The sequence below is a fragment of the Patella vulgata genome, chromosome 1 (assembly GCF_932274485.2).
Source record: "Patella vulgata chromosome 1, xgPatVulg1.2, whole genome shotgun sequence".
NCBI lineage: Eukaryota > Metazoa > Mollusca > Gastropoda > Patellidae > Patella > Patella vulgata.
In genome coordinates, this window is record NC_065879.2 from 9,504,280 (window position 1) to 9,527,372 (window position 23,093).

Consider the following 23,093-nt stretch of genomic DNA (forward strand, 5'->3'; position numbering starts at 1 on the left):
TCATAGAGTCAAAAGCCGCTCGAACGACCCCTGACGCGACCTTTCAGTAAAACTGGTCAGATCTTCATGTAGTGTAGACCATTGAAAGTATAAAAAACGAAACGAAATATAAATCTGTATTTTAATCAGATTGAATTAGAACTACTAGGCGTATTAATAAATGACTGAATCTCCATGCTAATTATCTTTCCACATTTCAGAAAATTACAGTTTAAATCCTGTGGAGCAACAAATACGTGAAACTATATCTCAGTCGACTCTACCCCCGACAGATCCCAGAATCACCTCTCGTTCTGGTCAACACTATACTTCCTCGATGCCGGCAGCTGTAAATATGGAGAGTAACCTTCGACCTCAGCGTGTCAGAAGTCAGAGTGAGGTGTCTGATGATTTCAGTGCTAGATCTAGTGTGTCCTTGAGATCATCTGTTAGAGAACCGAAAGAGAAGTGAGTGTTTTTATCGATGCTTTCATTTTTATAGCTGAAGATTAGTGCATCGCGGGAGTTCTTAATTTGATTTAGTTCTTGATAATTTCTGGTTTATGAGAATTTTAATGCAAGATATTCTAAGATACAGTCAACTAAATTACAATAATAATATTCATTGGTTTCTACACAGAGTCATTTACATTATGTTTCAAATAGACAGCAAAACATACAGACCCAATTGGCAGATGAATTTCTTTCATCCCCTCATGTTCAAATTGTTAAGTCAGAACTATGTTATTACCCCCCCCCCCCCCATAAAAAAAACAACCAACCCACAAATGTAGTTCATTTTCACTTTCCATTTCTAATATCACATTGAAGTAGATTTCAATTATTTCCTTCTATATGTGGTCTAAGAGGAGATAATATGGAGCTTAGGTTAAGAGGTAAGAGTTTTCTCCCTTTATTTTGAGCCTGCTTGTGTTGTGTTGGAATTTGTAATTTTCGGTTAGAGCCAAAAATTAATGTTTTAAAAGATTAAATGTATGGGTTTTTTTTCTAATTTTAGGACTGAGTCCCGCCAAGAATCTAATAAATTTAAATCTGCCCAGGATACAGATGGAACTGACACAGATGATTCTTATTCTAATTTAGTTGAATCGTAAGTTTTATTTCCTTGTGCTCAACTTCGTGGGTTTTCTCCGGTTTTCTCTGATTGCTAATGACTCATACTCGCAAAGCCAATATATGAAATAAAATTTACTGTATGTTAGTCCCAAAATCACCTGTTTTTTGATGAGTGGACATATAACCCAATTCTCTCTTTATTTTGTTGAAAATGTTTTTGAATTCTTGTATAAACAGGTGACAATTCTATGGAATACAATTACTGCTTATTACTGAGCGACGTTTCGACTACCCTAGCTTGATAATGACTAGGCTTCTTTAGTCATTATCAAGCTCAGTAATAAGCAGTAATTGTATTCCATAGAATTGTCACCTGTTTATTCCAGTTCAATTACTAAATGTTCGATCCCTGCATCGGCCGAGAAAGTTCATCTGGATTTTCCGACGTGGTTTCCCCTTGTCAGTGGTGCACAACGGAGGGCCTGACAAGGACAGCTTTCTAGTCCTTCGGATGATACGAAAAACCGAGGTCCCGTGTATACATTGGAATGCACGTAAAAGATCCCTTGGCAGTTGGAATTCGATATAAGAGTAGGCAATAGTGCCGCTGCCCAGGCAAAATTTCCCTCATAGCACACTGTATGGCGTATGCCCGTCTTCATTAGCCCAGTATAGGAGCAGAACAGTAGGACGTTAAACCCCATTTCATTTCATTTCATTTCAATTACTAAATGCCATTGAAACAGTTGAATTCTTCTAATGGAACACAAAACTATACATTAATAAAAGGGATCATTATGAGCCTAAAATGTGTATTTTTTTATGACTTGCAGGGAGAGTTTAAGACCACGATCCAGACAGAAGTCAGATCATTATCCGTCTGCTCATTTAGATAAATCAGAGAACTTGTCACACAGTGAACAATACAACTGGAGTTCAACTGATAAGGTTTGTAAAATATTTTATTTTAAACAGAGCTGTGATGGCTCAGTGATTAAGGTGCTGAATCACTAACCAGTAGGTCTTGGGTTCAATCCCAGCATTGGCTCAGAAAGTACCAAGGGATTGTTTCCCCTTGTTAGTTGGAAGTCAGTCAAGAATAAAAAGAAATTTTTCCTTGTAGTATTGCATACATGACCAGAGAAACAATTAACCATATGGTCTCAAAATTTTAGAAGTATATTGTTACGACTAAGTCCATTCGGGGGGTTGGATGGCTGAATGGTTAGTGCTTGTGTGTTCTATCATAAGGTCTGTCATTAAATCAACTGACGTGGTTTCGATTCCCCTGTTGTACCTGACCAAGAGTAAGGTCGCCTGTCCATACTTGTGGGTTTTCTCAGGGTCCTCCGGATTCCTCCCACTGCTAAAGACCTCTATGTGCAATGGAATTATTGAAATAAAATTGAACCATATGTTAGTCCCAAAATGACCTGTTGAGTGGACGTTAAACCCCATTTCTCTCTCTCATTAAAAGTCCATTCCATGCCTTTGTTTGAAATAATTTATTTCACAAATTTAATCAAATCAATGTACAGTAACCAATTATTTATTATTTCAACAGCGACCTGCTTCGATGCCATCTGTAGAAAACATCCATTCTATGCCAGCACGTTACTCTCCTAATTCACTGGATCGTCAGATGATGGCTGAGTTAAATCGTTTAGAAAGTTTAGAAGAATCGTATCGACAGTTAGCAGGTGTAGAGAGAACTAGAGCTGTTTCATTAGCACAACAAGAATCTGTATCATTGGCTCAAGTATTAAAGGTAATAATATATTAGTCAACATTTCAAATTTAGGCACAATTGGCTCAACTATTTAAAAGTAATGTATAGTTCTAGATTCCGAGGTGGGGTGGATGGCTGAATGGTTAGCGCATCAGCGTTATGTCGTAAGGTATGTCATTGAGTCAACTGGCGTTATATCGATTCCCGGGTTGTACGTGGCAAGGAGTAGGGTCGCCTGTCCAGTTTCCTCCCACTGCTGACACGTTTGTGCAAGCGAATTGTTGAAATAAAATTGAACCATATGTTAGTCCCGAAATGACCTAGTTTGTGTCGAGTGGACGTTAAACCCCATTTCTCTCTCTCTCTCTCTCTCTCTGATGTCTTTATCACAAATTGTAAAAATTTGTGTAATAATAGATTTAAACAATTAGAGAGATTTATTTATATTTTCAGTCCCGTCAAATGTCACATGATCTCGAGATGAAAAAATTACAATTAGAGGTTCAACAGGAAGCTCACGCTAGCAATCAACAGCTCAATGACATAAAATTACGTACACAGGGACATACAACAAATCAACGTAACTATACTCAACCAGCCAGTTTCGACATGGAACCTCAATTGCATTCCACGCCAGCGGCCAAGTCAAATGAACAACCAATCAGACGTGATGTTTCTGCAACCCATAGTTTAACGGAAACAAGAGGTCGTCAATCTAATCGTGATCGTACAGATACAGAAGATTACACCGAATCGATCAGTGCTCGTAAAAATAGAGATGCATCAAGAGTTTCCAATACCGGTTCCTCATATACATCTCGTCACTCCAAACAATCCAGGTAAGATTTTTACTAATGATTTATGATACACGTTGATTTTTTTCTGTTATTTTTTATTCAATGCCTGAAATAATACCTTATAAATTATAATTAATTTATAAACATTTTTAGGAATATAGTTTAATTTTTGCTCCAATTCTTGACACCATTTGTAAAATTCTTAATAAAAATTAAAATTAGAAATATATGAGTGGCAAGTAGCCATCCCAGATTTCTTTCATGAATCGACTAGTAACACCGATTTCTTATGTTAAGATAATTGAATAGGATATCCAAATGTGTGACATTTGAGTGATCGTGCATAAGGTCTCTTGGTCCACTAGACTATGATAAACCATATTTTTATAGCATAGTGTAGCCATAAATCTGACTGACTCCCATAGAGAGAGAGAGAGAGAGAAAAATGGGGTTTAACGTCCACTCGACACAAACCAGGTCATTTCGGGACTAACATATGGTTCAATTTTATTTCAACAATTCGCTTGCACATAGGTTTTTTTAGCAGTGGGAGGAAACCGGAGTACCAGGAGAAAACTCCTTGTCACATACAACCAGCGATTCAAAATCACACCAGTTGACTGATAGACCTTATGATACAACGCACACGCCCTAACCCTTCAGCCACCCAAAACCCCTCAGTACTTCGGACACATTAGTTTTTGTCAGATGAAAGTATTGATAAATGATTAGTTCAAGACAATGTCGACACTAAAATATCAATAACATATTTGTTTATATTGTTAGATCTAGTAGTGGTAGTGTTATCACAGCTAAAGACAGCCAACAAGATACAGATTCTTCTTCCATTAAATCAGCTAGTGATGCAGACGGTCGAGATGAATCAAAAGCTGAGAGTATAGCAGAAGATATTCCAGGTTTGTCTTTGTTAAAAATTTGTAATAAGCCATGTGGTGTGCTGTTAGGGAAATACTTATCGATTTCCAGCTCTTGGGGATCTTTTACGTGCAGTCTAACAAGTAGACTGGTCGACCTTGTTTTTTTGTCGCATCCATATAACTAAACAATCCTAAGGGACTTTCTTACAGGGACTAGTGCTGGCACGATATATCGTTGAATCGATGTATTGAGATACATTTTTTCACGACTTTTTACAATTTTTTTTTTATGTTTTTTTGTCGTCATTCTTCACATCACACATTCTCCATAGATACACAAATTTTTTTGGGTCCTTATTTTGACCTGGCTAAATGGGTAAGACGCTGGCTCGCTAGCCTGGAGGTCGGGTGTTCGATCCCTGCATTGGCCGAGAAAGTTCATCAGTGATGCAGGACGGAGGGCCTGACAAGGACAGTTGTGTGATCGTTCGGTTGGGACGAAAAACTGACGTCCCGTGTATACATTAGCGTGCACATAAAAGATCCCTTGACAGTTGGAATTCGATATAAGAGTAGGCCGTAGGGCTGCTGTATGGGCAAAATTTCCCTCATAGCACACTATATTGTATATGCCAGTCTTCATTAGCCCAGTTTAGGAGCAAAACGGTAGGACGTTAAACCCCATTTCATTTCATTTCAAAAGACAAACAAGACAGAAGTAAATTAGAGATGTATTTATATTTGTAGAAGGTGATTATACATTATCGTTTGATTCATCTATAACAGAAGATGAATCTTTTCGTCAAGTTTTACCATCTGAAAGTCACAGAAAGGAAGTTAAACGTCGTCATCAAGGTGATGACAGTATATTAAATAATGATGAAGGTATGTAACTCGTTGGTCTAATTTGTTTGTGTAGGAGGTATGGTGAAATGTGTGCCCTTTTGAGGAGTTGGGGGGGGGGTACATTCGAATGGTTAGCGACGAAAACCGAGGCCCCGTGTATACATTCACGTGTGTGTAAAAGATCCATTGGCAGTTGGAATTCGATATAAGAGGAGGCCATAGTGCCGCTGCCCGGGTAAAATTGCCCTCATTGCACACTGTATGGCATACGCACGTCTTCATTAACCCAGTTGGAGCAGAACAGTCGTAAATCTCCTTTATCATTGCCAGTATATTTTACATGTAATTCTTTGATCTGTATAAAAGAATACACCTTCTCAGAATTTGACAAATTAATATAATGTATATTTTAGCTGGAACAAGTCAACTATCAGTAGGAGATATGTCATTATTTGTTGGAGGTGATACATTTAGTAAATTTACAGCCGATATGGTCCGACAGTTGATGAAGGAAGAAGAGTTACGTTCTCAACATCAGGTAAAAAAATAAGTTAAATATTCAATATTTTAATGTTGATAATTAAGCTTGTGGTTTGTAAATTGTTTCAATGGCATTTAGTAATTGAACTAGACTATACAGGTCACAATTCTATGGAATACAATTACTGCTTATTACTGAGTGAACTTTCGACCAGGCTTCTCTAGTCATTATCAAGCAATGATAAAATATGAAAATATAAACAGTTATTAAACTGGAATATACAGGTCACAATTCTAAGGAATACAATTACTGCTTATTACTGAACGATGTTTCGACTAGGCTTTTCTAGTCATTGCTTGATAAGCCTAGACAAAACTTTGCTCAGTAATTAGCAGTAATTGTATTCCATAGAATTGTCACCTGTACCGGTATATTGATACTCTATGTCAAAATTGTACATACCGTATGTTCTGTGTACAATATGACAGTTGGAAATTAGAATAAGAAAAGGCTGTAGTGCTGCTTTTCACAAATTATAAATTCGAAAACATCTTTTTATGTTTTAGGCGGCCATGCTTCGTATTAGAGAAACAGCATTAAAGAAGAAAGCTGATGCTGAGTTGTCATGGTTACAACAACAAAAACATCATCTCCGTGATAAAGGTGCGGATGACGTTCGTCCTCAGATCAAGAAAAAAGAAAAAATTGTTTTAAAAGAATTGCACGAAAAACAGGTAATGTAAAGAATATTGTGTTTCTGTCTTTCCATCCTTCTGTAACATTCTTTGTGATGTGATAAACTTATTTTTAGTTGGGGGGTTGGATGGCAGAATGGTTAGCATGTGCGCGCTATATCACAAAGTTTGTCATTGAGTCAGTTGGCTTGGTTTCGATTCCCTGGTTGCATGTGACAAGGAGTAGGGTCGCCTGTCCAACCTCATGGGTTTTCTCCGGGTCTCCTGTTTTCCTCCCACTGCTAAAGACCCCTACGCGCAAGCGAATTATTTCAACTACATAAAGTAATCAGTTATTTGTTGTGTTTTCAGGCTGAGATACGACGTCTACAGGAAGCTAATATCCAAGCTAATAAAGAACGTCAAGCTGTATTAAAGCAACAGGAGACTATAGCTAAATTACATCAAAAAAAGGTAACGATATAGTACACTAACAATTTACCAGACGTTGCGAGGATAGAATCCTCCGACACATCGCTAACCCTAACTCACAAATCGGAAGTGGTAGTGCAATTCCACCAGGCCTATGTCAATCCACGTCTTATGCTGCCCTTATAACCCTAGTGTATATATATATATATATAAGTAAAATCAAAGTATTTGAGACAAAAACCATTTAAAATTCATTTTCTGGCTAGTACTTTCATCATGTTAAAACAAGTCGTCAGGCCATTTTATTGCATCACAGCATAGTATCGCATAAAAATGGCCTGACGATTCGTTTTAACACAATGAAAGTACTAGCCAGAAATTAAATTTTAAACGTTTTTTTTCTCTCAAATATTTCGGTTTTCTTTATATTTTTAACTGAGAGTTAGATCATTGGATATTATTTATTTATTTATATATATATATAGATGGCACGTCAGTCAAAATAATATCTCTTAACGAGTTACTATCTTCTGATGACTGATTATTTACATGTTTAAATATGAGTTGATTTATCTTACAGAGAATGGCAAAATTACAAGATGGTTTAAAAACATTAACTGGTAGACTAGGTCGTCCAGCTGATATTCACACTGAAGATGATTCTAGTGCTGTAAGTCTGGTTTACTCTCATTTTCCATGCTAAGACCATTATTACAAAGTCGGATTTCTTTATTTGGAGAATATTGTGCAGTGTATTTCAACATTTCGTTTGTCTTTGAATTAAACGAGGGGGAGGGGAGGGATGGCCAAATGGTTAGCGCGTGCGCGTTCTATCATAAGGTCTTGTCATTGAGTCAACTGGCGTGGTTTCCATTCCCCAGTTGTACGTGACAAGGAGTAGGGTCGCCGGTCCATCCTAATGGGTTTTCTCTGGGTTCTCTGGTTTTCTCCCACTGCTAAAGACCCCTACTTTAAAGGGGAATTATGGGAGATTAGATAAAGAGTTGACAGTTCTCGCTATAAAAGTTAATGAATAAATAACGTCAATAGAATATGTTGAAAACTTCTGTCAAATTGATCCACTCTGAACCAAGATATTAGCCATTGAATTATAGGCCTAGATCTTTTATAATGTATGCTTAAAGTAAACAAATCAGAAAGGAGTCCTCTCCAATATAATAGATGGTCAGTGAAGGAAAGTCTTTAAGAATCTATTTATTAGTATTGATTGAGTGTTTTAAGTTTATCATGTCATTTGTTACATCATACTAGTGACAGTTACAACTAGGTGTTATACAAGAATATAAATATCTATATTATATAACACTGACAGTTACAACTCAACAATAAATCACCATATATACCCTTACTGTAGTTACTTGATTAATCTCTCTTAAAATATTGATGTACACTTAAAGTTGGATTTTTGTTCTTTGAGGGACACATTTTAAAAACATTGCTTTAGTTCGTTGAACGTCTCCTGCTAATAATGATATAGTTTATAAAGTACACACTAATTTGAACTCTTGTTTTTTGGGGAACACCTTTTAAAAATTAAGCTTTAGTCAGTTGAGCGATGTCTGCTAATAATGATATAGTCTATAAAGCACATACTAATTTGAACCTATGTTCTTTGGGGAACTCTTATTAAAAGTTTTGCTTCCTCTTTCCTTGGAAAAAATTTATTGAAAGACAAACAGTACTCTGTTGCTCTTCTCAGAATCTTTTAGTTCCAATTTTTACGTTTTTGAATTTTAAACAAAACATCGCTTAGAAGACTCATGTGGCTATCTAATTATGAAGACTGAGGAATTAAAAATTAATTTGGTTAGGCCTAAAGAATGTTGATTATTTGTGAACTTCTCAATGTAGGATGACTTATTCTATCAAACAATAGTAGATCAGAAAGAAATCTTATTTGAAGTTTAACAAAATGTTGGCTGTGTTATTTTATTATTATGTTCGAACCAAGGTAAGAATAAAAACCAACCTAAACCAGATGTTAAAGCTAGAGTTTTAAAGATTTCTGGTGACATATTTAATTTAGGTGTCTTTCAAAATTGATTTTCACAAATTTATCATATTTTAAATTTATTTCAGTTTGAAGAAGGATCTGATCTGAACGAAAATTTTTCTGCCAAAGGTAATATTATAATATTACTATGTATTATGTGGGAAAGCTGTCTAATTGTTCAAATGGGACCAAAAAAAATGGGCACGTAGAGGATCCCTTGGCAGTTGGAATTCAATATAAGAGTAGGCCATAGCGCCGCTGTCCGTGCAAAAATTTCCCTCATAGCCCAGCTGGAGCAGAACAGTGGGATGTTAAACCCCATTTTATTTCATTTCATTTTCCAGGCTTGATATATATGTTGTGTGATAATTTGTATCGGACAAAGTCTGTGACCGGTGGCCTATGTCCAGCCTTGGTCTGAACTAATATATAAACATAAATTTAAAATGAATAATTTATATATTTTTAGATTGTAAATCGGATTCAGAAGTTATAACAGACAAAAAAAGTGGCAAAACTCTAAAAGGTGACAAAAAGAAACTTGAAAAACAACATAAATTATGGCTGAATGACAAGTAAGTTGGACTTTAACAATTTAAGTAAAGTGAATACATACCAAGATATATATCAAAAAAAAAAAAAAAAAAAAAAAAAAAAAATTAAATCCCATTTGATATTTCTAGGAGAAGAGCTAAATGTTTGTTTGTTTATGTAAGATGCTTAACAGCGTTTACTTTTGTTTGATTATTCATGAGGGGTTGGATGTCCAAAATGGTTAGCATGTGCACGCTGTATCATAAGGTCTGTTATTGAGTCAGCTGGCATGGTTTCGATTCCCTGCGTGTACGTGACAAGGAGTAGGGTAGCCTGTCCAACCTCATGCTAAAAGACTCCTACGTGCAAACAAATTATTGAAATAAAATTGAACCATATGTTGGTCCCGAAATGACCTTGTTTGTGTGGAGTGGATGTTAAACCCCATCTCTCTCTCTCTCTCTCTCTCTCTCTCTCTGTATCTAACCTTTTGTAGGGTTGACTTCCTTGCAAAATATACCCACAACATGTACACTAATATCTATCTTCGTTGTTATTCAGATATCTGACAATAAGAGAACATAAGTTATTAAATCGTAAAAAGAGTGCGGAGGAATTATTAGCCTGGAAGAAGAAATTAGATGAAGCTGAAGCAAAGGTTTTTGAATTAGAGAAGAAAGCATTAGATGTATGGGATGACAATAAACCTACTGATGTCAAACCCAGTAATAAAACTAACAAACAAGACAAAATAACAAGTCAAAAAGGTAAATTACACCTCTACCTTCAAAAAGGGTAAATTACATACACACCCCTACCCCATAAAGGCAAATTATATCCACTCCCCTACGCCAAAAAGGGTAAATTACACCCACACCACAACCCACAAAATTGCATATGCTTTAAATGTTGGAATTGATTTCTATTGGCATTTTACACGGCTTTCACTACACAATTTTGATGTATTTCTTATTTTGGCATGTAAATCCTTGAAGTTCTCCCTTGGTCAATTCCACTGTAAGACTGGTAAATAGAACTTAAACAAGAGCTCTGGCCAATAAAAAAGCTGCGTTCTTAACATATTTTAGTTTTTAAGGATTTTTTTTTTAATTAGAACCCTGCTCTGTACACTTTTGTTAGTGATTGAATTTGTTGTTTAAAACATGGTAACTGTGTCCCATTTACAAAATGATAGTGGACTAAAAAAGAAATTAGAACTTAAGAATTCTGTGGTTTAGGGAAATTTCTCTCCCCCACCCCAGCTAGTAATTATTCTACTATTAATTTACTTCATAAATTAAAGAGCTTATTGAAATTCTCATATTTTTAACAGCCAATAAGAATGAAGCTGTGAGCCGTAAGGAAAGTGAGAGTATTGTATCAGAGCAAGTTATTACAGCTCGAGATGAATCAAACACAGCAACAAGTCAGCTATCAAGTCAGAGATCAAATACAGCAAGTAAAGATAATGATGGAAAAAAACGAAATAAATCGGTTAAAGACAGTAATAGTGATTTATCTATACCAGAAGAAGTACCATCAGCAACTGATCTATCTGTAGTTACACCAGATAAACAAAATAAGTAAGTATTTATTAGCGAGGGTTGGATGTCGGAATTGTTAGCGTGTGCGCGCTGTATCAAAAAATCTGTCATTGAGTCAACTGGTGTGGTTTTGATTACCCGGTTGGAGGTGACAAGGAGTAGGGCCGTCTGTCCAACCTTGTGCGTTTTCTGCAAAAGACCCCTACGCGCAAGCGAATTATTGAAAAATTTATTATATAATTTACGAGTATTGGTATTGTGATTGGGGGAACTGCGGTGGCTCAGTGAGTAAAACAACGGCGCGCTAACTTGGAGTTCCCATGTTTGATCTTGGTGTTGGCCGAGAAAGTTCATTGGGATTTTCGGGTGTGGTTCCCCCTTTTCAGTTGTGCAGGACAGAGGGCATGGCAAGCAACAATGTATATAGTCATTTGTATAGGACAAAAATCTGAGCCTGCATTTACACATTGGCATGCACATAAAAGATCCCTTGACAGTTGAAATTCGATATAAGAGTAAGCCATAGTGTCACTGTTCGTGCAAAACTTTCCTCATAGTACACTGTATGGCGTATGCCTGTCTTCATTAGCCCAGTCGGATCAGAACAGTAGGACTTTAAACCCCATTTCATTCAATCAATCATCTTAAATAAGAATGTTTTGAATCATGGAATGAGATATATGGAAGAAAAATAAGTCAGGAATTGTTCAGTTGTTAAACTAATAGAAGGTAATCTAAAAGATTAAATGTATTTTATTTTCAGGATAAATGATTCAAGTGATGATACTATAGTAAATAGTTCTGTTAATGATGAATATACCAACGAAACGTTTGAAGCTGATACTTCTGTTAGTCGTCGACAGAAACCATTAAAACGTTATCTACCTTCAGGATCTCCTCTTCCCTCCCCATGGTCACGTAGAACAGGATCTGAAAGTGAATCAGAGGACTCCATTTCACATACAGGTAAGTCTTTTAACGAGGCTAGGGATAAATGGAAGGCGTGTCGGAGACGAAAAACCAAGACCTGATCAGCCATTGGAATATCTGATGTACTATCAAAATTCTTCCGATGTCCCAAGTGCCCCTTCCCTTCATACAAAACCAGTAAGAAGGAACAGTTGGATTGGAACAGCTGTGTCGAGGCAAAATTCCCCTCTCAGCTCACAGCATTGCGTATGACAGTCTTTATTAGCCATATTCATGTAAAACAGTCTGGTGTTTAACCTCCTGTCATTAGACTGATAGAAGGGTGCAGGGTTGGGTGGTCTAGTTGTTTAATGTGTCCATGTGAAATCGTAAGATCTGTCATTGATTCAAATGATTTGGTTTCGATTCCCTGCTTGTAAATGGCAAGGAGTAGGGTCACCTGTCCAACCTCGTGGGTTTTCTCTGGGTCAGCCAGTTTCCTCCCACTGCTAAAGACCCCTTGAAATAGAATACTGAACCATATGTTAGTCCCAAAATGACCTAGTTTGTACAAGTGGAGTTAAACGCCCCCCCCCCCACTCTCTCTCTCTCTCTCTCTCTCTCTCTCTCTCTCTCTCTCTCTCTCGCTCATTAGCCTGATAGGACATTAAACCCCATTTCAATGAGATATATATATATATATATTTATAGACACAGTATCAGATACCAGTGATTACGAAGGTCGTATTCGTCACCTTAATGATGAGTTAAGACGAAGGCGGAAGGAGTTTGAGATCTTGAAGAAAGAAAGAAAACAAAGAAAGAAGGAGAAATTGAAGGCCCAGGAAGAATCACTAAAAAAACAAGTAGAGGTAAACTTCTTCCATTTTATCACCAAAATTTATCGATAAAATCTCAAAAATATTTAGCTGGCATCAGTGACATCGTCTTTCATATCTCCTCCATTATGCATGTTGTATCATAAGGTCTGTCTTTGAGTCAACTGGCGTGGTTTCGATTCCTCGTGACAAGTAGTAGGGTCGTCTGTCCAATCTTGTGGGGTTTCTCCGGGTCCTCTGGTTTCTTCATGCTGCCAAAGACCCCTACATGCAAGCTTATTATTGACCTAGTTTGTCATTGAATATTTATGATGAATATTTATGATGTTTTATTTTATATTACAACAGGCTTATGATAATTACATCAATCAGCTAAAACATGAACAGAGTGACCTGGAACTAGAACCACCAAAATCAGTTGTTAAACCACTTATAAAACATCCAAGTAAAACAAAGAGTCATGTTAAAGATGATTCTAATAATAAACGACAGAGAGATCAGGAAGGTAGCTTCTCTTCAAGTTATGAAGATACGATCAATGGTTCGGATTCAGCTCAAACATCTCCCAATCTTTCAGACAGTAGAGGTAATGAAAATAGTAAACTGTCTTAAACTTGTTTTGGATTTTAAAAAAATTGTTTAAAGGTAGCCTAAAACCAAACGGCTAAAATTGAAATACATCCGAAGATGAGCTCCCACTTTTTTTCGGATGGAAAGATATTCTAAAGGTTGTTAAATATTAGTGCACCAGGGCCCTCAACCGTACTGGCACAATATATTGTTGTTTCAATATATCGCGTGTTGAATTGCAAGACGCTGAATTGATGTATCACGATTATTTGTATAGTTTTTTTGGGGGGAAGGGGGAGGGAGTCGCTTTAGTAATTAACCTGTCACTCTTATTTATACGCGTCACACGTTATCCATAGGATATCGTAATATAAAACAGTTTTATTTCTTTGACATTGGCAGGATTCAAAATATCAATTATTTATTTATCCTGTTGTTTTCTTGGTAAATATTGACCTGGTTATGAATCGTGATACGAATCGTATCCTAGCACCTGAATCGCAATACCTATTGTATCGTCACTACAATCGCAATACCCAGCACCAGAGTTCACAATAATAATGAACTAAATCTGTGTTCAAGTCTTAAATTTTTCATTCATTCATTTAATTGTAATTATTCACCTAGTATTTTGTTTATGATTTCAGAAAGTAGTAAGTTATCTCCACTTCTTGATAAAAAGAAGCCATCATTCCTGGATCGTATATCAGAAGGCAGTGAATCAGCTCAATCAGGCTCCGAGAAACACAGCAAGAAAAAAGATTCCAAGGATCCACGATCTCAATCCAGTGTTTCTGAGATCATTGAGGAATTGTCTCAGGGTGACTCGGATATTTCTGACAAAACTGATTCTGGTTTGTTGAAGATCGAAACGAGGCTCCCAGTCGGTGATGAAGTTGATCGAACACAAAGTGCTGTCGAGGATGATCCGTCATATAGTATGGACTTCACAGCTTCTGCAAATTCCCTTCAAAATTTGAAACCGTCTTTAAGTGCTAGAAGTGATCGAAGTGCATCACACATTTTCTCAGAAAAGGACAATTCACGGATTTCAGAACAAATTGATGAAGCTATTTCAGTTCAGTCTGAAGCATCAAGATCATTAAAACTGGATCTGAATCTAAAGAAACCTGATTTGGATCAGCAAGACTCTCATCGAGAAAAGTCTGAATCAGCAGCTCTGACAGGAATCCAGGAATCAGATAGTGAAAATGATTCTCATACAAAATCTCAACACACGTTATCCTACTCTCCGACAGTTTCCAGACCTTCCAGTGGTACAGAGAGATCTGCTGCTAGTTCCTATGGGGTTAATTTTGAAGATGAAGAATCGGAGAGAACGGTGGAATCGGAATCCGAGTCTGAGAAAACTCCAGTACGTGTTCCTACACAGGTTCACTCTACAGGTAGATCAGTTAGTCAAGTCAGTGAGGAGGATATCAGTGAACATATCTCAGTCAGTTTACCTTCGCTTTCAGAGAAAAAGGCAGGTAGTCAACGAGATGATACAACTAATCGTGACTTAGATCAGTTGCTCGGAGAGATGACAGAAGAAGAGGAGTTGACTCCCCGGGAGGAGAACACTCCATTGATTGGTGAAGGTGATACTAATTCATTACTTCTCACAGATCCATTAGCCGAGTTTCAGATTGGAGAAGAAGTCTTGGTGTGGGGTCGTAAGAAGGGAACTCTACTCTACAAGGGTAAAGTGGAGTTGGCGCCAGGTATTTGGGCTGGTGTGGAATTACAGGAACCCGAAGAAGACCAGGATGAACAATGTAGTCGTTATTTCAAATGTAAGCCAGCACACGGAGCTCTGGTTCCTGGTAGTGAAATAAGTGCAATAAGAGACGATATGAAACCTGGAGAGAGAAAGACGGCAGATGACTCAGTCACTGATCAGGAAGATAACTCCACAACCACAGACAGCGAGTTGGATAAAGTTATCAAAGAAACGGCCGATAAAGTGGAACAGTTTGGAGACAAGAAACCTCCAAGTCGAGATCTCGAAGCACTGGCTGATAAATTAACCGATCAAATTACAGCAGAACTGCTTGTTGATTCTGTTAATACGATGGGTAAAATTTCAGACAAGCAGACAGCAAATCAGAAAGTGCCACCACCTACATTACCAAAACCAAAGAAGCAAAAGACTGTCGAACAAAAATCAGATGATGAAGCTGATAACATCATGACATCCTTGGTAGAGAATGCTCTGACTCATATGATTGGTATTAGAAATAAAAAACGCCAAAACAATCAAACTGAGGAACCATTGGTCAATGGTCATATTGGTTCTGAAAGTGACCAATCGGACACTGGTTTAGAATCTGCTGTAATAAAAGATGAATTACAGCGACCCTTGTCTCCTGTTCTTGGTGGCTCTCGATCACAGGTATGTATACATATTTAATGGCCAAATGGTTTGAAGCGTGCACTTTAGATCAAACGTTCTGTCATTATGTATAAGGCCTGTCATTGAGTCAACTGCCGTGGTTTCGAATCCCCGGTTGTACGTGACAAGGAGTAGGGTTGCCTGTCCAACCTCATGGGTTTTCTCCGGGTCCTCCGGTTTCCTCCCACTGCAAGCGAATTATTGAAATAAAATTAAACCATATGTTAGTCCCGAAATGACCTAGTTTGTGTCGAGTGGACGTTAAACCCCATTTCTCTCTCTCTCTGTCATTACGTTTAATGGTGTGGTTTCAATTTCCTGCTTGTATGTGACAAGGAATAAAGTTACCTGTCCACCTTGTGGATTTCCTCCTGTTTCCTCCTGCTTAACGACAAGCAAATTATTGAAATATAATTGAACATATGTTAGCCCTGAAATTTATGTGAAGTTCTCTTTCTTTTTTTGGAGAAGTAAATTAAATTATGTAAAGCTCCAACTCAATAATATCCACAGTATTTGAATTTTTGATTCATTCCAATCAATATTGATGTTGTTACTCTTCCGTAACGATGTGGGCTCTTGATATCCAGTATGAAAGACACATTTTAGGTTCCAAAGAATTATTATAAGCAATTATTGTAATTGAAACTTATGATTTGAGAAAAATCATGTAAAATTCACTATGACAAAAAATAACTTATGTTTAGAGGAATGTACCATACAACAATTAGATGATGCATCAATTAGATGATGGATTAAATTTTAAATCGTAGAGGATTTACGACAATAGTTAATGATTTATTTGATTTGTTTATATTGAAGAGCGATTTATTTAATGTGTTTATATTGTTGAATGAACAACAATTAGTTGACGGTTTATTTAATTTGTTTATATTTTACAACAATTAATTGAAGGTATATTTAATTTGTTTATATTGTTGAATGTACAACAGTTAGTTGAAGGTATATTTAATTTGTTTATATTTTAGGATGTTCAACAATTAGATGAACATTTAGTTAATTTGTTTATATTATAGGATGTTCAACAATTAGATGATGATTTATTTAATCTATTGGGTGGTGATGATATTGAAGATGAATATTTTGAAGAAACTTTAGGTGTTAGTAAATCAGCTGTGGGGACAAATAAAACAGGTATGTTGTTTAATGTTTTACAATGGTGCTCGGTTAAAATTGTTTATAATGATGCTCAGTTCGTTTTATTTTTTGTCTATAATTTGTATTGATTTCCTGCTCATCCACCATTTATGAACCAGGGCAGGCATGATGCTAGGTTTATGAACTTATTGCTATTGGAAATAAGTATTTGATCTGATGGAAGGTCATTTGTTGTATGAAAACAATTAGTGTATGCAGCCTTTATGAAGAAGATTGAGTTGATTTCACATGTCCTGGACAACGATGGCTCTGTTTGATCCGGTGTTGATCGAAACAGTTCCTCAAGATTTTCCAGCTTGCTTTCCACAGCTTTCTTTCCCCTTTTGTCATTGGTGTGTGCATTAAAAGTACTAGGACAGTTTGAATTGGACGATAAGCAGGGTCGTCGTTCCAACCTCATGGGTTTTCTCCGAGTCCTCCGGTTTCCTCCTACTGTTAAAACCCCTACACACAAGTGAATTAGTGAAATAAAATTGAACCATATGTTAGTCCCAAAATGACCTGGTTTTTGTCGTGGACGGTAAACCCCATTTCTCTCTCTCTTCACATCAATTCTGATGAGATCACTTACTTTTTTTTAAAAAAAATTTGAACTGTTATAATTCATGTGTTTTGGATTTATATCATTGTTTTTTTTTTTTATCAGATGCTACAAAACCAGCGACACCGAAAGTGGAAAAAATTGTTTATGCTGTTCCTCACGAGAAAGCTGAAGTGGAGAGAATAATCGATAATGCTATTGATATTTATTGGAATGCTCGCAGATGTGGAGAACCGTTCACAGGCGTTGTAGCACCAGAATCATTTTACGATACGAAAGACGAAAATCTAACAATGGAGAAACAGAGTGAGAAAACATACAAACGTATGTTGTTTGATCTAACAGGGGAGATAATCTGTGATATTTATAGTCAAGAGGAAGTTGTTGAACCTCTTCCCTGGGAAAAACCTACTTATAAACGGCCTCAGTATAGTAAAAGTCACACCCCTCCTACAACGGTTGACAATTTAAGACCTATCGTTCAGAAAGCAGTCAATGAACTCCTGGGGTTAAATGGTGTACGAAAATCGGATCGTGTCAAAAATAAGTTTTCATTGCATAAGAGAAGGGACCATGTGGACAATATTCTAGCAGACGATCTTCGACTAGAAGAACCAGGATGGCTAGATTATAATAGTGCCGAGCTTGATGTGAAACACGCGCTAACAGACTCCATCTTTGAAACACTGTTAGCAGAGACTGTTGAAACGTGTACTAAAATACACAATAAACGGCATCAGCGCTCCGAGCGAGACTCCTAAAAACTCTTGATTGACAAGAAGATCTGGAAATATTTCTGCTCATAAGGAAATGATTGATAATGAAATACACCTTTGGTTCCTCTATTTATTATATAAAACATGGAACGAGATCTCACATATATATAATCATAAACATTTCTTATTGTTTATCTGTCTTGGCAGTCCGATTTGATTACCAATTGGCAGTTTACCTCTTGCAGCAATGCTATAATGATTTGGAATAACAGGATTAGAGGATATTCTCAGGAAGTTTTATTCCAATCTTAAAAAAACTAGTGCTGTGTCCTGCCATCAAAGCACCAATTTAAAAGATCGGTGTCTGGGATAATCGTCATGGTAACTCGAATCAAACAAGGGTTATAATGTGAGTATGTGACAATAGTATATCATAGTATATTTCTATATGAAAAAAGGGAGCTAACCCTGAACCAAAGCAGAAAACATGATTGCGCTGGCCAAGAGATAGGGAAGAAGACCATGACTTATAGAGAAATAAAGCAAACGTGAGAAAATTGTTGATTTTTAAAGAAAGACATTTATTTTGCATTTGATGTGTTACATAGAAATTGTATGTAGTGTAAATATTAAATTTATTTATTTTTTATGGTTTTATTTCTGTATAATCCTTCTCTCATTCTATTCATAATGTATAGTTTATATATATACCTTGTAGGGCATTTCCACTTAACCACATGTAAACTACTATCTATGTCATGTATTTGTTTTGAAATTCTATATTATATTATATTATGTTTATAATTAATTTGAATGCCTTATATATGTACACAAATTATTTAATGTTGGTGAAGAAAATTTGATGTTAAACAAGATAGTTTCTCAGATAGATATTACAGTCCAGCTCACAAGCCAGAAAGGTTACTTCATTTGAATTTCAGAAAATCTAAACTCTTCAAGGATTTAAGAAATTTTTATTAAACTTTGATCTTGTTTTTGAAGAAAAATAAAATTTAATTAATTAATGGATTCATATATTCTTGTATTACTAATTTATTATGTTAGAATTGTCATTGATTAAATTTTAGAAATTCACAATTCATTTTGATGATCTGATAATTTGTTGCCATGGCCTTATAAATATAAAGTAATCTATATGTTTCTTCCAGTGTGTATCAGTTCTGACATAGATTTAATTGATTACTATGAACAAGTATGGGCATTCTATGGACCAGGAACTGCAGCCATCTTGTGATGTCCTATGGAGCCTTAGACTTTATTGAAGAGCGTCACTCCCAAGAACAAGAAGAAGATGAGTAGCACTTGGGGAACAGTTCCTTATTCATAAACAATTTTTGGACCAGAAACTAGTCGCTAACCGCTACTCATTTTGTTCTTGTTTTCGGGGTGACGCTTCTTTAAAAAACCTAAGGCTCAATCAATTCGAGTCCAATCGTACTTAAATTGTGGGCGCCTTAGACTTTTTTTCGAAGAGCGTCACTCCCACGAACAACAAGACGATGAGTAGCACATGGGGAACAGTCCTTGTTCTTTGGGTAACGCACTTTGAAAAAGCTTAAGGCTCCACAAATTCAAATCCGATCGACATGAAAATTGGCATGCTTCTTCTTTGAACAATTCTGCATCGATTTAGTGAATCAGATTTTGAATTTCATCCAACAACATGGTCAGTTCCTGGTCTATAGTATGTTCATACTGGTTACAGTACTCCTTGAGTCATGTTATGGTGTTTGTGATATTTTGATTAGCATATTACCGGGGTATAGACTATAGTTGTACTCAGGCCTGGAAATAACGGTTTTACATGTACCTGACAAAATATCAGGCACTAATGAAATAGTGCCTGACATTTTTAACTTAGTGCCGAACATGTATTAATAATATCAATAAAAAAGACAGATCAGTGCCGGACAAAATGACAGGCACCAGAGATTTAGTGCCTGACAAAGCCTGAATCTGTGCCTGACATTGTCAGTGACAGGTGCCTTATTTCCAGGCTTGGTTGTAGAACAGTATATAAGTATGTATGTATTATACTATTAGATGTATATTTTTGTATTTTATATAAAGAGAGATACAGAATGAAATATGAGGATGTCTGATCACTTATGTATACCTAATAACTTAAAAAAAAATTGTGAGAAGAATGATCTTAACAAAAAGGATGTCTGATCGCTTATATATATATATAGATATATATGATAGTCCTAATACCTTTAAAATTTTTCTGAGAATGAATAATTTTAACAAAAAAAAACACAACTGCAGCATAATACATCTTGTTTAATCTCAGTGAGGTCGATCTGTCTTTTGAATATGTGATAAGGATGCATCATTGTTAATCTTGCTTGCATCACATTAATTGCCAAATTGGTGGGTTAGAAGAGTTATATGGTTTTAAGTCTCGGTCAAGTTACTATAGTCTAGTTAACATATTCCAGAAAAAAGAAAATTCTGAAAAAGCCAACAAATTTTATCCATTTGATAGGGTCTTCAAATATGGAGCTTAACATGGACATGAATGCATGTAACAAGACAATTGATTTTATATTCAAAGGGTTTTCCCCTTGTGAGCAGTGCGGGATGACGGTCCTGGCAAGGAACAGCGTCTAGGAATGCACGCAATAAGACAATTGATTTTACACTCAAAGGGTTTTCCCCTTGTGAGCAGTGCGGGATGACGGTCCTGGCAAGGAACAGTGTCTAGATATTCAGATTGTACAGAGTAGGGTCGCCTGTTCCACCTCATGGGTTTTCTCTGGGTCCTCCAGTTTCCTCACACTGCTAAAGACCACTACACGCTGGCTAATTATTGAAATAAAATTGAACTATATGTTAGTCCCTAATATGACCTGGTTTGTGTCGATTGGACGTTAAACCCCATCTGTACAGAAATCTGAGATCCAGTGTACATGTAAAAGAACCCTTGACAATTGTAATTAAAAATAAGATTATGTAGGTCGCAACGCAGTCCAGGCAAATTCTTCTTGATAGCACACTACATGGATTGTCTGCGATATCACCTCGGTGGAAGCGGACGTAAAATACAACTAACTCATCATCACACTACATGGTGTATTCCCAGTCTTCATTACCTTGGTTGATGCAGACAGTAGAGATGTTTAACTTCATTTTGTTATTTGTTCATGCAGCTGGACCACCGCCATGATGAGAGTAGATTGAAATTCTTAAGTATCTCGCATGATTTGGATTAGAATAACTCTTGACTTTAATTTCAAATTTTCTTTTTTCTGTGATTTTGGTTTGAATTTTGAATCTGAAATGTCTTTATACTGTTGTCTAGTTTCCTCTTCAATTGCCAAATTTAAATTTAGTGCCTAATGTTGTTTTTTTTTATTATGTTAATCAAAAACAATACACTCTAATGACTCCATCCAATTTAAGTCAATTTAAACTAAAGCTGGATAATCTCTTAACAATTGTTCCGTCCAAACTATACTGTAGCATTGTGGATTTGTTTTAACAAGATTTGTAAATTTGGCAGTTCATTAATTGAATTACATTTACGTTAAACTGTACTGTATTTTGATATAAAGGAATTTGTTGCCAATATAGTCAAATGTTGACCAAATAAAAATAATGAATATTATGAATTTAGTATGTTTTTTCTTTATAAAGTATGATATTTTAATTATTAGAGGGATGCCCAAATGGCATTGTGTGTGTTGTATCATAAGGTCTTGTCATTGAGTCAACTCGCGTGGTTTCGATCCCCCGGTTGTACGTGACAAGGAGTAGGTTTGCCTATCCAACCTCGTGGGTTTTCTCTGGGACCTCCGGTTTCCTCACACTGCTAAAGACCCCTACACGCAAGCGAATTATTGAAATAAAATTAAACCATATGTTAGTCCCTAAATGACCTGGTTTGTGTCAAGGACGTTACATCCCATTTCTCTGTCTCTCTTTAATTTGGGAGGTCTGAGTGAATCCTGTATTGTTAGTGATGTGGGTAAGATGGTGTAAGACAATCATTACTGTTCAAAGTGCCATATGAAATGTCTTGGTATGCACGTCCTAATCATCACAGTGTTTCAGTTGATATACAAAGCATTGTTAGTCCCGGGGTTAATTATACAGACATCCTGTCATAAAAAGCCAGGTCACGTGTTCGAACCCTTCATTGGCCGAGAAAGTTCATCAGGATTTTCTGGCGTGGTTCCCCTTTGTTAATGGTGCAGGACAGAGGGCCTGACAAGGATAGCTGTCTAGTCATTCGGATGATATGGAAAACTGAGGTCCCGTGTATAGATTGGCATGAACGTAAAAGATCCCTTGGCAGTTGGAATTTAATATAAGAGTAGGCCATGATGCCGCTACCTGGGCAAAATTTCCCTCATAGCACACTGTAGGGCATATGCCCGTCTCTAGTCGGAGAAAAACAGTAGGACGTTAAACCCCATTTCATTTCATTTAAAGCTGGAATGCATGTTCATATGCATACTCCTCGCTAGTTACAAAGGCTTTTGAGTGACTGAGGTACCAGATTGTCGATCCAAATCCAAACTTGGTGCATGAATAGTTCTATCCTCAATCTAACCTCTATGAGAACAGTACACATTAGAAGTATTAGAAGTATAAACACTATGAACAGAAGCGGTCCTAGAATAGACCCCTAGGGAAGACCATAATATTGTACCTTATCTCTGGATGATGAAACTATCTGAGTCACAACGGTTTCTACCAGATGGCAATTTATCCCTGAATTTCGTTAAAAATGGTACTGGTAATATAGGACAATATAGAGTAGCCAAAGAACAGTGTTCAGTACAACCTATGTTGTTATGATGTGTAAGGGGGTGTGTTAATCCGAACATTCAGAATTGACAGAATTGCAATTGGTTGACAAAGAATTCAGTGCTGTCACAGTTCCATCTGTCCGATCAACTAAAGTAGTGGGGGAGAAGACGTGTGATGTAA

General features: G+C 36.5%; 1 protein-coding gene across 1 annotated transcript in view; it reads left to right on the forward strand.

Annotated features, from left to right (window-relative positions):
* LOC126812203 (centrosome-associated protein 350) overlaps positions 1 to 21,765 on the forward strand; it is a 52,244-nt gene extending 30,479 nt beyond the window's left edge. The window contains exons 16-36 of the mRNA XM_056102094.1: positions 201 to 447; positions 998 to 1,090; positions 1,890 to 2,004; positions 2,621 to 2,824; positions 3,239 to 3,624; positions 4,369 to 4,499; positions 5,208 to 5,345; positions 5,720 to 5,844; positions 6,354 to 6,521; positions 6,834 to 6,935; positions 7,474 to 7,563; positions 8,994 to 9,036; positions 9,377 to 9,482; positions 10,003 to 10,208; positions 10,775 to 11,024; positions 11,749 to 11,951; positions 12,606 to 12,766; positions 13,082 to 13,319; positions 13,951 to 15,698; positions 16,736 to 16,853; positions 17,524 to 21,765. Of these exons, the coding sequence (XP_055958069.1) occupies positions 201 to 447; positions 998 to 1,090; positions 1,890 to 2,004; positions 2,621 to 2,824; positions 3,239 to 3,624; positions 4,369 to 4,499; positions 5,208 to 5,345; positions 5,720 to 5,844; positions 6,354 to 6,521; positions 6,834 to 6,935; positions 7,474 to 7,563; positions 8,994 to 9,036; positions 9,377 to 9,482; positions 10,003 to 10,208; positions 10,775 to 11,024; positions 11,749 to 11,951; positions 12,606 to 12,766; positions 13,082 to 13,319; positions 13,951 to 15,698; positions 16,736 to 16,853; positions 17,524 to 18,179 (5,528 nt within the window). The 3' untranslated portion in view covers positions 18,180 to 21,765. The remainder of the gene's footprint in view (positions 1 to 200; positions 448 to 997; positions 1,091 to 1,889; positions 2,005 to 2,620; positions 2,825 to 3,238; positions 3,625 to 4,368; positions 4,500 to 5,207; positions 5,346 to 5,719; positions 5,845 to 6,353; positions 6,522 to 6,833; positions 6,936 to 7,473; positions 7,564 to 8,993; positions 9,037 to 9,376; positions 9,483 to 10,002; positions 10,209 to 10,774; positions 11,025 to 11,748; positions 11,952 to 12,605; positions 12,767 to 13,081; positions 13,320 to 13,950; positions 15,699 to 16,735; positions 16,854 to 17,523) is intronic.
* Positions 21,766 to 23,093: the final 1,328 nt, after the last annotated feature.